Source organism: Meleagris gallopavo, chromosome 1, assembly GCF_905368555.1.
Source record: "Meleagris gallopavo chromosome 1, MGAL_WU_HG_1.1, whole genome shotgun sequence".
Taxonomy (NCBI): domain Eukaryota; kingdom Metazoa; phylum Chordata; class Aves; order Galliformes; family Phasianidae; genus Meleagris; species Meleagris gallopavo.
In genome coordinates this window covers 33,018,500-33,035,675 of record NC_139404.1, presented here as the reverse complement: position 1 = coordinate 33,035,675, position 17,176 = coordinate 33,018,500, and the positions used below count along the sequence as shown (strand labels likewise).

The following is a 17,176-nucleotide window of genomic DNA, read 5'->3' as shown; positions in this document are numbered from 1 at the left end:
AAAAACGATAATCATTAGAAGAACAACTTGGCTCACAGCTTGTCCCAGATCCTACACAAACCAGATCTCCAGAGGCAATTCTCATAAACTCTTTCTGTTCTATGGTTCCTAAGCTCAAATAAATGGGGCCTGACTCTTTACCAGATGTTGGCTTGGCCATTCCCAGTTATTACCGAAAAATGAAACTCACAACGGTGTTGTGGCTTAACCCAGTAGGCAGTGTCCGTTCAAGGCTACAGAGCATCTTGCCTACAGATTCAGGGACCAGGGTTAAAAATAAAAAAATTATCATTTCCCAGGTAGTGATCTTTGTTTTATGCAATATTCAGCAACATCATCCCATCACCAAAGTGCCTTCCCTGTGAAAATATTTAGGGAAATAGCATGCAACATCTGTACAGCAATTCAGCAACCTTCTTTCATATATGAGCACAAAGCTTTTAAATATTTACACCTCTATGGTGCAAATACCATTCAGCTCATTCACTCTTCTACAGAACCTTTATTCCATCAATATTGCAATTTCACAGCTAAACATTAATATGGTCATAAATATACAGATTATGTAATAAAGGCAGCGGAAGCAGCCAATAAAATGCTGTTAACGTTCATCTACAGCAGCTGAGAAGGCCCTGCCAAATGTTGTTTTACATAACAGGTCGTGATGCTCTGGCTACACTAAGCCTTCTGATCACTTTTCCTTTATCCGCTATGATTTTTGAACACAATATGAAGTAGCACAGAGTATCCAAAGGATTCAGAAGTCCTTTCAAGCACACCAACATTTCAAAGGTTTAAAAGATTAAAATATCAAGAAGTACCTTGTAGTTACCACATTTGTGCTTTTGCATTTTACAGCACGTTCACATCACTTTTCTGCACTAGTTCAACAATTCATTGCCTGCAGTAAGTTTTAAAAGTGACCTTATTACACAATACTTTGGTTGAGCTATATGTACAAAAAGGAGAACAACATTCTGCAAATTTAAGAAATCCCCACTGCAGTTTTCAAAAGGCATCCTGAATGTTGCTGAAACATTCTGTACCATGTGTATAATCCTTGCAGCAGCCTAAATTAATTCTGTCTTGCGAGCTTTGCTTCAGTATACTTATTCACTGTTACGCTTCCTTTGTTGCAGTCCACTGTTACTCCCATGAAACCAGGATTCCCAACGCATGGACAGAGCCCACCAGCTCTCATGCAAGCACCAGGCTGGCACGTGGGCGCGGGACTAGGTCAGAACATTTGGCTGTATGAAGTGATGACTCACAGTTTGATTCATTCATTTTGCATATTTCCATGCCAAAATTAAGCCCAATCCTGTAGACGTTTATGGAGATTAGTGGCCCTGGGAAGGTTAAGAGCCCTGGTGAGGTCAACAAATTCATGCACGTAAAGTAAACAAGGCCGTGCAGAACAGGACACACACAGCAGCTACTATACTGCTTAGAAAAGCAATACTGCTTCATTCACTCCTCTAGCCCTGCATTTGTTAGCAACTATTCACAGCACTGAATGAACTACAAAGCCTAATGCTTTAACTGACTGAAATTCTACAGCAGCAGGTCTCAAGCTTATCCCGTAACCAAGGCTCATTACAGAGAGTTGAGATGTCTATATGTATCTATACTCCCCATCAGTTGGGGCACAGCTCCAGCGGTGCTCAGGCCACCAGCTAGAAAACCCCAACCTCAAATAAACAGGGTCTGACTCTTTACCAGATGTTGGCCATTACTGCCATTTCCAACTATGACTGGAAAATAAAACTCACAAAGGTGTTGTGGTTTATCCCAGCAGGTAGCTAAGCACCATGGATTTGTTCACTCACATGGCCCCCACCAGTGGGATGGGGGAAGAGAGTCAGAAAAACAAAGTATACAATTCATAGGTTGAAATAAAAACCATTACTAAGATAATAGTAATGATAATGATACACACACACACACGCACACACACAGAGGAAACAAGTGATGGACAAACAATTGTACACCACCCACTGACCGATGCCCAGATATACCCTGATAAGTGGTTGCTACCCCAGCTGACTCCTCACCATTTTCAAGTCTTTTTGCACGATGTCATATGGTACAGAATACCCTTCTGACCAGTTTGGGTCAGCTCCCAGTTCCTTGTGCTCCCCACTGCCCTCTCAATGGCAGGACACCATGAGACGCTGAGAAACTGAAATGTCCTTGGCTCTTTGCAGCACTGCTCAGCAACTAAAACATCAGTACATCAGCAACACTGTTTTTCTCCTAAACCCAAAACATAGCATCATACCAGATGAAGGTAATTTCCATTATGAAGGAAAAATCAATTCTGTCCCAGCTGAAACCAGGACCAAAGGAAAACACTAGTTTCATCAATACTCATTCAGCTTTGTTAAGTCTGCATCAAAATCCAAGACTACCTTCAGCCACCTTCTAAACTCCTGCAGACTTAGTGACTCTCATCAGTGCATTCTGTCACCTGAAACAAAGATCCTTCTTCACTCCAAATTAAATGCAATTGGCCAAGTTAAAGAACAGTTTTGTCCCAGTCTTGGGGAAGGAAAGACTCAAAGTGTTTTTTCCACTGTCATGTCTATTTGCACAAGAATACAAAAAGTACTTCTACCCAAAATCTCAGACTCTTGAGATGAAGCTCAAAAGGATAATTCCAGTGCTATAAACACACTGCAATATGAATAATGACCCTTATGGCCCAAGTAAGTGATCTGAATCCCCAGTATAAAAGGTGCAAGTTGCAATGTAAAAAAATCTCTCCTTCAAAACATCTCACAGATAGATATATACACAAAGCAAAGGCTCCCCAAATGGTCTCACATGCTACCGATATCTTACTGAGGAAAAGGTAATTTCAGAGATGGTATCTAAAAAAATAGCATTTGGAGTTAAATTTGTTTTCAAATCCCCTAACGCAAGCAATGCTAAGAAAGAAAAAAACCCACATAATGTAACAAGCGTGTTTGCTTCAAGTCTAATGTTACAACTCAGAGATCAACACATTACCTGAAGTTCAGGAACTGAACTTCCTAGTAGGTCTTCCATACATTTATCTTCTATATACAGTATTTTTATTATGCTTGTAAGCAAAATTCTTATCCAGTAGGAACCATTACTGATTCAGGATGCATTATCTGTTCATTTAATACACCATTCAATTACAATTGGAGAAAAAAAAAAAAAGTAGTCAAATGAATAACTCTATAAATTAATTGGAAACTTGGTGGCATGCAGGACAAAACTAAACACAAGTCATTCTTTCCAACACAACATACACCAGTGCACAAATTCAAAAACAAACCCAAAGAGTCTTAAACTCCCTTTCAAAATTAAGTAGGGAAGAAAGTAGACATTTTCCATCTCCTTGACTGATTCTGAGCTACAATGCTTTGCACACAGCTGTGCAAACAACCTGACTTCATCATAGGCAGCTGAAGTAGTACAAGTAAAGAACAAGTATTTTAATATACCCATGTAAAGCCCAACATCTTTAGGTGCTCTGTCTGCCTGAGTTGCTGCCTGCTGTCCTACAAAACAGCTCTGCAATGGAAATAATCTGATCAACCATCATGACCAATAAATAGGTGTTCAGTTTTCTTCTTCTTACAGCTATTTAACTGCATTTCTTACAACTGTATTAATGGCTCTATAACCATTCAGCTTATCAATAACCCCAACATATTCATTGTTGTTTGATTAACAACTGCAGATTTGCCTCAGCAATATCTGCGAACCCATTTCCCTTCTTTCCTCCTTAAACATTAGTTGAGATAACTTTAATCCTCAAAACAAAAAACAACAAACAAACAAAAATACGCAACAAAAAAAATCACCAAGAAAAAAAACCACTACCCTTCACAGATATAAAATAAGTCAGGAATATTTCTGGGATAAGTTCTGGTGGCTGCAATGAAAGCTGACTGCAAATCTGCAACTCAAACAACCAGAAAGTAGAATCACCACGTGATAGATCATCAAATATGCTGCATTAATCGAGTACTGCAGAAAGAATAACGTGAGCAAAGGTTCACACAAACAAACATTCATTTATGCACTTTTTCAGCAACTCTGAATAAACACTTGTTCATAGAGGTAATCTTCCAGAGATTGCCTTACACACCTGTAAGATATTAAAATAAAAATCCATGCAAAGGAAAGGGTTGGATTTTTTTTTTATACTGTATGATCATGTACAATGAAAGAACAAAGTATTCTCTGAATACTTCCCCTTCCGGATAAATGAGTATTCTCACTTCAGAAAGGCAACAAACATCTTTTTTTTTTTCTATATAGCTGTTACCCCTTTCATCTTTTTCATTCGTTAAAAAGTTAGAAGAGAAGTGCACACTTGCTGGAATACACAGTGAAACCCATCTCATAAGTGAGCGCTTTAACCACCAGGCAATGGATTCATATTCACCCTGTAAATAATTAAATATTCATTACGTCTAGGGAAAAGCAGAAAAGCGTCATCAAACAAGAAAAGAGGGGGAGATTTGTCCCTAACTACTCCATTACCTCATTCTTGGAGCAGTCACTTGCAATATGGGAGATCTGGGACTCAGGGCTCGACACTGACTAAGATAACAGCAGTGAGATACGAAGACAGACTCCTTATGTGAATGCTCTGATCACCAGGAAGGACGCAGTGATCAGGCTCCTAACATCACAGTATCGTATGGATTTCCACACGGCCCAGCAAAAGAAACTTTAACGCTTCAGGTCATCGCTGGTGGCAACTCGGATTACGTCAGGATGGGGCCAGCATTATCTCTTCCCTCTGCCAGCTGGAGGCAAAGCAGCTTCAAGTCTATAAATAAAAGGAACTACCCTAGAGAGGCGCTGTGCCTCAAATTATAACAGTGTGCAGAACAAACATGTAGGCCTGTATACACAGTCACATAAACATACCCACAGATACCTCTGTAGTGAGACAGCAACTAAAAGGGAAACTAACCTTGGCATCTGAGCAGCAAACACCAATCTAAAATTCTTTTATGGATTTCATTCCACAGGATACTTTCCATCCTATGCCTCTTGAAGCCCATATGGAAGAGTGTGAAAACTGCTGTGGTCGCCTGGAAGTCTGCTCCCTCCAACCTGAGCCAAGACTTCCCTCGCTACACAGCGGCCATCCTGCAGTCAGGAAGCAGCACAGAGCTCCACTGAGCTGGCCGGCTGCCTGCCTGCATCTCCTTGACCTGTCCTATTGTCTTCCCTTCTTCTCAGTAATCTGCTGCATTGCCAGCCAGGGTGGGACAGGCTGGAGGAATTACCCTTTGGCTCTGCTGTCTGTCCAGAAAGGTTTCCCAGGGATGCTCTGAGATAGAAGCAAAAACCAACAGGCAAATGTTACACGTGTTAGCTACTTGTTCTTTACTGGCCAGTTACCCACATTCTTTCACTAGCCTTGAAGTGTTCCACGCCTCACTGCAGCCCACTGCGACATGCATAAACTGGACCAGATTTTTTAAAAACATTTTTTAGTCTCATAACTAAAACATGGTTCAGTTTTCTGTAACTGCATACAACCAGGCAGAGCTACACAAAATTCAGTATTTGGTTCCCTGTGTTCAGCTACATTCGCAGGTAGATGAAGCACTGCAGCTTGACACAAATACAGACTTCCTCCTTATCTCCAGTTCTGTCATTAACTTTTTCATATTTTTCTTCACTTACAGTACTAGAGACATCTCTGCAAAAGCGTGCTTTGTGCCTCCCTAAGATGCCTTTATTCAGAATGATTAACATGATAATGCCTTGGCAGAAGACATCTGAAGAAGAGAGGAGACTCAAAGGAGGGCTGGAGTAAAACCAGTAAATCCCCCAACTCTAAGATCTCCTAACCTCCCAGGCCCAACAGGAACCTGAAAAGGTAACATTTTCATAGTCACATTTTATCAGTTCTGGGGAGACCTCAAGAAACCCTCCAGTATCTCAAGGAGACCTGCAACAAACCTAGAGAGGGACTTTTTGTTAGAGAGTTAAGTGATAGGGCAAGGGGTAATGGCTTTAAACTGAGAGAGCTGGTTTAGATCAGATAAAACGAAGAAATTCTTTACTCAGAGGACGGTAGCCCATCCTCCTCCTCCACAGCCCAGAGAAGCTATGGAAGCCCCATCCCTGGAGGAGATCAAGGCCAGGTTGGGCAGGGCTTTGGGCCCTGGATCTTAGAGTTGGGGGATTTACTGGTTTTACTCCAGTCTGGCAAAGCAGGAGGTGTCCCTCCCTATCCATGGCAGAGGGCTGGAACTGGGTGAGCTTTAAGGTTTCTTCCAACCCAAACCATTCTGTGATGCACGGGTTTTGGTTTTAACAGCAGTTTGTTGATAGACAGTTGACCATTTGGATTTCACTTAAATGACCACTTCATTCTTCGACTTCAGTCGAATATATGGAACAGGGTAGTTCAAGGTACTCTTAGCTGTTTCTCAATTAAGCCATCTGATCAAGTCTGCATTGGGGATTCCACCCTCCTCCAGGTAAGGTTAAAGAAAGCAACAGTAGCATTGTACAAGCAGCGCAATGTCTGATCCATACCTCAACATCATGGCACCAAAAGTGGCTGGCAATTAAAGGATTACAACAGACTCACTGTAATCCGATGAGCTGAGCTGCTGATGCGCACGGACTGCTCTCAGCAGGCTGAACCAAGGCAAGGCTGCATGGACTGCTCACAGCAGCCTGCCCGGGGAGGAACCGAGGCAGGGTATGTGGTGACTGAAGGCTCCCCAAAGCAGCTTCGGGAGAGCAGCCCTGAGCAGGTCCACACCGGGCTCCCCATAGACTTGCACACTGCATCTGCTCACATTCCATGTTTCACTGTGGCTTTGAGGAGAGAGAATCTGAGATCAACACTTTTGTTCTATTTTCTGTCATGCTATTACAAATGCCACTAATTTTATGCACTGTTCTTTGGAAATTAGGAATTGGAATTAGCACCAATATACAATGGCAGCCTTAAGAAGGCACATAATACATACAATCCTATTACGCTGGTTCTTAACCTCAAGTAGTCTGTTGGGAAGAAATGCCATCACAGGTTAGGAAAAAAAAATAAACTACTTAAACATGCCACTATCTCCCTGCAACACAGAGCAAACAAGCTAGCTTTCTGTGACGTAGCTGGGTCTTCCTGAAGCTGGTGCCATTTATGCCAAGAACACAGAGACACCAATTTGCCACATGCACAAAACACCTATTAACAAGAGTTTTTGCATTTTCATTTCTACTAACCAACAAATCAGGGATTTGCAAGAGAAAAATTATGTCGTGCCATCAAAACACAAACAGCAATGCTACAGTCTCAGTGTGTCAAGTATCCCGTGTTAAGGTACAAACTTTTTTCTCTTTAGCATGCATTTCAAATGTCTCCATAAATACTGTCAAAGGATGAAGAGTTATTTTCTGCCTGCCAACTTAATCACAGCGTGTTTTGGTATAGAGGTTTGTACTGCAGTGCAGCTAGGAAGCAAGGACAACAATGACTGGATGCACCACACAGCTAGTTAAAGTTAACAATGAAGTCTAAAGGCGTTTGGAATCTGGAAAAAAACAATGATAGGTCTTCTTCTTCCATAATAATAATAATAATAATAATAATAAATAGAATATAATAGTGGTAACTGAAGTCTTTTAATTTACTACTTTCCAAACAGTAATTTAATTGCTGAGTTAGTTTCGGTTCAGATGCCTGCTTATCTTAGTACTGAATGAACACTTTTTTTTTTTTTTCATTTTAAATCTTGTCTCTGACCTAGCACTTAAGATTGTTTATCCTCTCTACACTTAAAAAGCAGCAGAGGGGAAAAGCTGAGAGCAGCAAGGCTTGAAAGAAGACAGGTTGTTGAAAGAACAGAGCCATACAAGAGGTATCACTGAATGTTATTAGACTTCTGTTGTACTCTGTAAACATGAGCAGACTCCTCTGCTTTTCAGGAAGTAGATACTTCGGAACTGGCTAGCACACAAGAGACTGATCTTTTACCATATGAAAGTACAGACAGTGGAAAGTGAAAGGGGATCAGCACATCTCCTTATTTAGTTTAACACATGGATAGAACAAAGCAAAAAGCGTGCGCTAATCTACTTGCAATGAGTCCAAGCAGCACCTTGAAGACTTCTGACAGAACACAGCACCAGTGAACTGCTGGTAGATCCTACACATGGAGCAACTCAGATGAGTAAGCCCTGAGTCAGTTAAGCAGTCTGGACAGTCCGTTTACATGAATGTGCAGGAGTCATTTTTGCTTCCCACAGCAGCCAATTATGTGAAGGGTTGCAGTCATTACTTCCTGGAAGTCATCGTTCAGTAAGTTCAGTAAGTCAGCTGTACTTGCTTCTTATTTTCAGTATGGTTAACGAGAAATGGTACACCATAAATGTAGTATTCCTCTACAACTTTTGCAGTATTTATTGTATAATTTTGTATTTTTGTATAATTTTTGTAATTTATTTCTATTTTACAATCTAAAAACCCCCTTCATTTTGCACCATAGTAAAGTGGCTCAGGAGACTCCATTTGAAAATCAAACAGGTTTTATCACTCAATAATAAGTAACATAGCAAAGTTAACAGAGGTAGTTTAATTGATGAATGCATGATTGTACTTCTAAGCAAGTTCTACTGGAACTTTTCCTAAAGAAAAAAAAAAGACAGGCAAAAAAAATTTTTGTTCAGCAAACAGTGAGTTTTTTCAGCACTCTGACTTAAAAGCAACCTTCAGTCCCATCTAACCATGAACACTATGATCAAGGAAAACAAATCCACACACCTGCACAGAGTCTTCATTAAAATCAGGTCAGCTGCACTGTCCTGCGCAGAGTTAGAAATTAATGACACAGGTCATCCAGAACCCACTTGACAGATATGACTATTACAGTTAGGTCATAAAGCACACATTTCCTCCAAAGCACCTTCTGAGAGAAAAATAAGCTTTGCTAATGCTTATTTTTCCTCGAGATTTGTCTGACACAGGAGGCTGGGTCCTTTTCCTGCCCAAATGTTTCAAGTGAAAGACCACAAAGGGCACTTTCTTTTCCTACTTGCAATACCTGTGTCATGAATGTGCACCTAGAGCTGGGATGATGAACTAAACCAAGTGTTGCTTTTTTTCCTTCTATAGAAGACAAACTGTTGGTTACAATGTCTGTTCTCACTGACAAGCAGAGAGCAACATTAAGCCAAGGCCAAGTCTATACGCAAAACAGGATATTAGATTTGGTTAGGGTTATCTGCACAACATTCTCATGCTCTCCATAAAAAGATGGCACTGCAATCTCAAGATTTATTGGACACCTAATTCTTTTAATAAGGTAAAAATCAAGGCTTTCAGTGGGTTGTATGATGCGAGATTGAATACTGCACCCTGAAATTCCTACAGCTCACACTTGAGAAAAAGTCACATGAACAGAGAGAGAAGAGGGAAGGGAGTACTGAAGAGATTTTCCTTTTTTGGTTACTGAACTGTAGGCAACAGCAAACAGCTCTGGGGTATGAGCATTTTGCTCTGGACAAGATGAATCACTGGGCAGAGCATAGGTAAAACGTAACAGATCACCTTTAGCCTGCCTAGTGGCCACAACCAAATTGTGACATACTTGCATGTCTACCAGAAGGCACAATTTCCACAAGCAGCAGAACACAGCAGATTCCTGAGGAAGCGGTATCTCAGGATTACCGTTTCCATTACAACAGATCAAAGTGAATTGTTTGTCTTGGAGTACTCCCACAGGAGCAAACCATCATACAAACTGCTACAACAGCCTACAGTTGTTTAAATCCTGGAAACAAAGGAAAAAGAGCAGTGATAACCAACTCCTCTTGTTTTGGTCTCCAACACAGCCTTAGTACTGTAAAAGATACACAGCAAGCAGCTTTCCTGTGCAGACAGCTCTGCTTCTTGCCCAGAACACAGCCGCATGCTCCCAACAGTCTCCCTCACTGCTACACCCTGCACAGCCTTGCCTATGCCCACTAACACAAAGAAGTAGCTCTGTCAGCCCTTGTGGCTCCAACCACTGCCTCTGGTATTGGCATTTCTCTTCCTCCTCATGCACATGCAGCCCCACCACCTCTCACCCTTCAGGGTACCTGAGAGACAGGCAGGGACAGCACAGGGTGTGATAGAACGCCGGGCCATGGCCCACTTGCAGCTCATGGACTGCACAGCAAGGAGCCAGGCCTGGTGGCCTTGCCTGGGAGGCTCACAGGAGGTCCCAGAAAAGCCTCAGAAAGGTCATCAGCTCAGTAGCTGGCAGAGCAGGAGGAGTAAGTGGCAGGGAAAATGCTGCCACAAGAATGAAGTCTCCAAAAAGCAGAGGGGGCAGCACATGGGGAGCAAAGAGAGCAAAACTAATTGCCCGTGAATGAGAGCAACCCTAAATGCAACTCCTTTTTTACCCTGTGAAAGCCAAGCAGTAAGAGTAGATTAGACTTTAATAAGGATTAATACAAGCTAAGGTAGCACTGATTTCCACTACAAAGATCAGAAAGGTCACGTGTGAAGTACTGCACCAGCAAGATGTCCCAGCAGCTTGAAGAAGATCTGAAAAGTACCATCACAGGAGCACCTACTGACGACCCGTCCAGGTCCATCTATGCTCTTCCTGATGTCCAGCCCTGTCCAAAGCAGAGATCAGACATGACACACAGTCAAGCCATGGTCAGTGATTTCCAATAGGCTGTATAATGGTTAGAAGGGGACTTCTGGAGCCTCAGCAGCACTGACCTGCTTCCTTCCAATGCTACCATCCATCACTCTGACTGACAGAGAAAATAGTTTTAATAAAAGGCAAAAGCCAGCCCAAGAGAAGTTTGAGGCAGAGAATAAGATGAAATCTGGACCCCACTGCCTCTTACCACAGCCATTTCAAAGCTATAAGTTTAATCTTATTATCAACCGGTACTTCAGTTCATAAAAAAGTGACCAATAAATGATAATGGCAGGAAATTAAATGAACCTTAGCATGATTTAGAGCCTTATTCTGCAATAGTGCAACTGCACAGAAAGTAGATTTGAAAAGGAAAAAAGCCCTAAAGAAGTAATCATAAATACATCCAAACTGCAGCAGATGCAGAAACAAGTTAAATCTTTCTTAGAAAGAATAATGGAAAAAGAAGTGCAGGTACAGACAAATCTTATACATTAAGTGTACATTATGATCAACATGTTTCCAGAAAGAAATACTGGTCAGACAACCCACTTACTGCTTGTCCTTTCATGTGTGCTATAGCAATTAGGATTTCATTCACCTTTAAATTCAATTGAAATACTAAATGTAGTTTCACTGCAGGACTGGGAAACAGCAGCTGCAGTGTGTAGTCAAACAAGGAAAAAAAAAAGATCTATCTTCATGATTATTGGTCATGTTTTCAAAAAAGGTACCAAAAAATGAATTTGTTCTTTAGTTACTAGAAAGACTAAGAGATCTAAACATCTGAAATTATTCCCTCATGACCTTTGGGAAGGAGGCTCTATTCAGGGTTATCCACCACACAAACAATTTGCTGCACAGTACTGAACTAAAACAAGTTCCTCGGATTGTATTCCAAAACATCTATGAGAAAGCCAAAAGTATCAAATATAAAGATAATAAAGTCTGTTCATATTATGACTGAACTTCTTAAACCTGCAGATACTCTTTCAGACGCATATCCAACTACAGTCACTGATGTTTACCCAGAGAACTCAAGATTACTATCCTGTAGAGGATAAGAGACCAGTAGAAAGTAGTGGGGAAAAAAATTTAAATCTAAGGACCTACTCTTCTCTATTCTCTCTCTCAAAAACATATAACTCCAATTCATAAGCAACATGGAAACCAATATCCATTCCAAACAAGACACCAGTTGTTGGGGCCAAGTTTCTTGACCAGAAAAATTTCTACTGATCGAATGATACTCGACAAGCCTAAACTTTGGAAACTGGAACTTTCAAACAAAACTCAGGAACTATCTTCAGCATTATCTATACCTTTTCTTTTTTTTTTTTCCCATCATGTTTTTCGAAGTAGTGATTAGACAACTTTACTAAAACCTCAACCCAACTTCAGTTTTACAACTTAGCCTTCCTCCAAAAGATTTCTGATGCTGTTTAGTTCTAGACTGCTTTAATTCAGAACAAACTGAAATTCACTTTCACAAGATTTAATTTCTGTTTTCCTTAGAAATGAATTGGCTATTTAATACAGAGTTGCAACAAATTGGTTTTGGTGGAAAATAGGTGTTTTGTTCAGGAGAAATCCATACACACATCAATCTTAGGGAAGTGTTCCTTTTCACAACATTGCTTTAGGAGTTGCCTTCTAAAAGCAGCATGTTCCTATTAGGTCACTTCCAACTGTAAAACGAAGGCTGGACAAAGGAAATGTCTAAGTAGCTGTTCTCTCAGTCCTTTTCAGTTGAACATATGGTTGGGTAGGAAGGACAAAACATTAACTCTAATTGTCTTCAGCAGTTGAAACAACACAGAGGACCTTCACCTAATAGACAGCCCCAAACTGCATGATGCTTACTTATTAGAAGCACATTTCTCTTGTAGACAGTTCTAAGTCTTAAAAAAGTAAACATGCCAATTTAGCATTTGAATCACCTGTAAGCTACTGAGGAATACCCCGAATCCTCAACTTCTACTATATATTTCTTCTCTGGAGGAATACATTTCTGTAGTGAACCAGGTATTCAAGATTTCACGAGCTTACTACTCTCCATATCTGAGATACTCACAAAGACCTCAGAAGATGCTCATGTATTTGTTCACTGCCATGGACTGCTCATTAAGTTTACCAACAGACAGTATTTGACATTAGCCATACCAGGTTAGATTACAGAATACAAAAGATAGGATAATACAGTATAACAAGGCTATAACAAGACAGTCAAGTGAGTCAAGGAATAGCTTTGAATTAAGATATGCTGTGTATAAATCAATGGAGTTAAGGAACAGCTTTTAACTACGATATGCTGTTTAAACCTATGCTGTGTATCAGAAGGGTAATACTCCAAACTATACCACCAGTCTGCTGCCCATTAAATAGGACTCTTTCCTTCCCAGCTCCGGGCCTACCACCACTCCCTACCTCCATTCAGCTTCATGGCCGGAAAGAAATATGCCTCCAACGATTTCAGAAGCCCTATAAAATTACCACTTTCCTTAGAAAAAAATCACATGCAATTGACAGTATGAATGATCAGAGATATCATAAGAAGCTATTTTATTCAGTAATCCAATACAGCCTGCACATTGCCCAAGCCACTTTAGAAATAATTTAAGTCATTCCTCCAAACTGTCAAAATATTCTTGAATAAAGAAGCTCTTGATGCTTCTTCTAAAGCTTTTGCTTAAAAAGTGGATCACTGTTGAGAAGTAGGTGCTTCAGCAAGATTATGAAGCAACAAGGTCATACTGAAAGAAAAGCATCTCAAGACAGCTCACTTTCACATATTAATGAGTTTCAGAACTAAGCAGTACCTCCCATCTGCCTCTATGTCTTTACAGATTAAGATACCCACATTGTCATAATTACCCTTATATTCTCCAAAACAATGGCTATAGGTATCCATCTATACAGATCTAGCTTTAACATTGTGACATCCTAAAGAAATATCCTTCTGCCTTCTACACAACATGCAAGGAAGGGAATTCCTTTATTTCTAGAGTTGGTCTAGTTCTTGACAGAAGTTAGCCTTTTCCAACAAGAATGTTGGGAAAAAGAAAGAAAAAAGTCAGAAGCATCTTGTCCACTCATGCTTGACACATAGATATAAAACTCCTGTGCAACCTCCATTAAAGCAACAGCCAACCTGCTGGTATTGCTATAGGAGTACCCAAGCAACCCAAGGAGGCCAGTTGTCACCACCCAGGGATTAGACAGAACAGTTAACATCTGTTACTCCTTCCCATTTGAGGAGTTAACTGCAAATAAGCTAGGTGAAGAATGGCACTGTTAAATCCTTATTTCCAAATCCAGCACCACGTGCATGCTCCACTACCTATGTACAAAAGAGGCCCATTTTCCTTCAGTATTAATACTCAGACACCTCAGAACAAGATTTACAAGTGCACACATAGGGGATACGGCTTCTGAACCACCAACAGCGGTGCACTGTCTGCTGAGCTGCGTACAAACTGGTAAAGTGTTAAAGGGTGTATTGGTGCTATGCTCCCTCACACGCACTTGTCTAAAGGACATCCAATGGCCAGTTAGCCACCAAATCGCCATGTCCCTAAGGCAACCAGATGTGTCAGCAGCAAGCAAACCACTAGCCAAGGTGAATCCCAGAAACCACAATCAGCAAAAGCCTTCTGGCCACACCCTTTCTCCTATCCTCATGCATGAAAGCCTGGCAGCACGCAGGGACCTGGGTTTCCTGCATTTACAGTCTCTTCAGGTTACCTAGCTGGCTAATTAGGACTGATTCCTTAGCCCCTGGCTTCCCAATATCAAAAAGATTCTCAAGGTATCACACAAAGGCATCACAACTTTGATGTGTTATCACTGTGCTAACATCAAGCAGAATTATCCCTTAATACAAAGAGTTCTTCTGACATGAAAGAGCATTGTAGTAATACTGCTTGAAGACAGAGCAGCTCTGGCTACAATTTCCAGCCCAGCACATCTTACCAAACAGCTGCTCACCAACAACCTAAGGGGGATGGTCAGGACCAGACTGTACAGACTCCCACGGAGGGGCAAAGAAAGTCAGAATTCCTACCAAGCTATGTTTACAAATGCCATTTCCCTTTGCAGTTACAATGGGGGACCATGACACTGAAGGAGGGAATGGTTATCAGAGGTGCTTGCTGCCTGAGTCTTTGTTGTTCATGAAATGAGCCAATGCACTTCGCTGAAGGGCAGAATATTTTTTTATTTGTAAGAAAAGAATGGCTTACAGAGCAACTAGTTATAATAATAAACATCGTGAGCCCGTGACAATCGTGTTAGAAGGAGGCAAAGAGCAGCCTGCATACTCTGCAGAGGGGTTCGGATCATGAGCATTTTTCCTGCTCAGTGAGCAGGACAAGCCCGATCCATCTCCAGTGGCTCATCTGCCTCAGCCCTTCCCGGCAGGCACCCAAGCCACGGCTCGTCAGCCAGCTCAGAAAGCCCTCGCTGCCCACCGCCCCTCTGTCTAGCATCTTTCCTATTTATTTTACGCCTAAATCTAACCCCGGACCCAAGAAGCCTTTCATAGCTGACAGGTATTCACACATACACACAAAGTTAAGCTTGGAAAGAAGAATGAAAAAACTACCACTTTCAGGTAAAACACCAAAACCGCAGGAATCATTTGATCCCGCAAGATCGGTTCTCGGAGATAAGGGGGAAAAAAAATGACCGCGGGGTTACAGCAAACCCACAGACCTCCGAGCAGCGGAGGGGCTGGGCTCCTCCCGCCCAATGAAGGCCCGCAGCCCCGGGCGCTACGTGGGGCGCGCTCCGTCCCCGCACCATCGCACACCAGGAGCAGTCGTAGCGGGGCCCAACCCGGGTACAGGGAGCGCACCCGCATCGCTGTATGACCGGAGCCCAGGTGGAATGCAGCCTTTTGGGTGCCGAGTCTCAGGTTCACACCCATCCCCGAAGTACGAATTTACTGCTGTTCGTGCCTTATGTAAGCCATCCGCCGACAGTACCGGGAAGAAAAGCCCCGAGGAGCTGCCACCCGCCACTTTCTCGTTCCCTGCTCCACAGAGGGCTCCGCAGCGGTGAAACGCCGCGCAAAGAAAAGGAGACCCGAGGCTCAGCCGGCGCTACTCCGGGCACGACGCCTGGATGCGGCGCAGCCCGGCGGTGCGAGGCTGAAACACTTCCTGGGATGGCTGGAAAGGCTCATTCAATACCCGGCGATCACTCTTTCGGAGCCACCCGGCGCAGAACCGCAATCCCCAGGGCTGGGTGGGGGCAGCCTGGGGAAGGGGCACGGCTCACCATTGTCTCTCGCCTCGGTATCACCGCCGGAGGCGTTCTGCGTTCCCCCCGACGGTACCGGCGGAAGGTGCTCCGCTGCCGGGCCCCCGCCGCGCCGCCGCCCCACGAAGTTCGGGCAACGGGCACCGGGCCGGGCCAACCTCCGCAGGCCGAGCCCCGAGGCCGGGAGCCGCGCCGCTTACCTTTCACTTGACTTTCATACTCCGCTATAATCTCTTTGTCCTTTTTGAATCTGCTCGGGGTTGACATTATCCACTCGCTTCTTCCGCTTCTCCCTCTTCTCCTCGGCTTTGATTATTATTAATTATTAATTGTTATTATTTTCCGGACGGGCTCGCCAGCTGCCCCGGCTCGACTCGAGTCCGAGCGAGCGCGGCGGAGGGCGCTGCCCCGCGGGAGCGCCGCCGGCGGAGCGGCAGCGAGGCGGGAGGCGGCGCTCAGACCAAGCCCGGCGCGGGCACCATCGCCTCCGGCAGCGCCGCCGGCAGCAGCAAGGCGCTCCACGGCCCGGGGCCACCGCAGGGCGGGGCGGCGGCGGAGGGGCTGCCGGGGGGCACCGCTTCCACTAGGCGAGGGCGGGGGCCCGGCGGCTGCGCCCCACCATTGTTATCGCTCCTCACGCACCCAGGAAAAAGGAAGGGAAGCAGAGCGCGGGCGGTGGGAGGGAGGGAGCGAGGAGGAGAGCTGGCTGGCGGCCGCGCTCGGCCCGTACGCCAGAGGCACTGCTTACTGCCGCCGCGCTCGCTTGGGTGGGGACTCGAGGCCGGCGCTCGCCCCGCCGCCGCTATCCCCGCGCAGCAGCGCCCAGCGCATGGCCCAGCCCCGGCGCGGGGCGGCACCCAGCCGCGCCCCGGAGAGGTGTCTCCGAGAATAAACTTCTCCCCGCCTCCCCCTCGCCGCTCTCTTCCCTTCCCGCCTCCTCGGTCGCTCGCTCTGTTCCCGGTGGCGCCCGCTCAGTTTCCCCCGCGGCGGCTGGGCCCGCGGGCCTCGACGTGCCCCGCTGCCCCGAGGCGGGAGGCCCGGCGGGCGGAGGAAGGGAGGGAGGGAAGGGGCCGCTCCCCGCCCTGGCGAGCAGATGGCGGCCGTACGCCGCCTGGGGAGCGGCGTGCGAGGGGGCCGCGAGGTGACGGAGGGGCCTCGAGCCGCCGGGGAAAGTTAAAGCTTCTCACTGCCGCCTTCGCAGAGCTGCACGGGGCGGGAGGGGCCGGGAGGAAAGGGACCCCGCGTTCTCCCTGCGG

General features: G+C 44.3%; 1 protein-coding gene across 2 annotated transcripts in view; it reads right to left on the bottom strand.

The window, feature by feature from the left end:
• Window positions 1-16,951, bottom strand: part of SRGAP1 (SLIT-ROBO Rho GTPase activating protein 1) — a 138,634-nt gene extending 121,683 nt beyond the window's left edge. Inside the window, exon 1 of one of the 2 annotated variants that reach the window (XM_085220324.1) lies at window positions 16,121-16,951. In XM_085220324.1, coding sequence (XP_085076450.1) covers window positions 16,121-16,187 — 67 coding nt within the window. In that variant the 5' untranslated portion in view covers window positions 16,188-16,951. The remainder of the gene's footprint in view (window positions 1-16,120) is intronic. The other variant, XM_085220331.1, reaches the window with a different exon arrangement.
• Window positions 16,952-17,176: the final 225 nt, after the last annotated feature.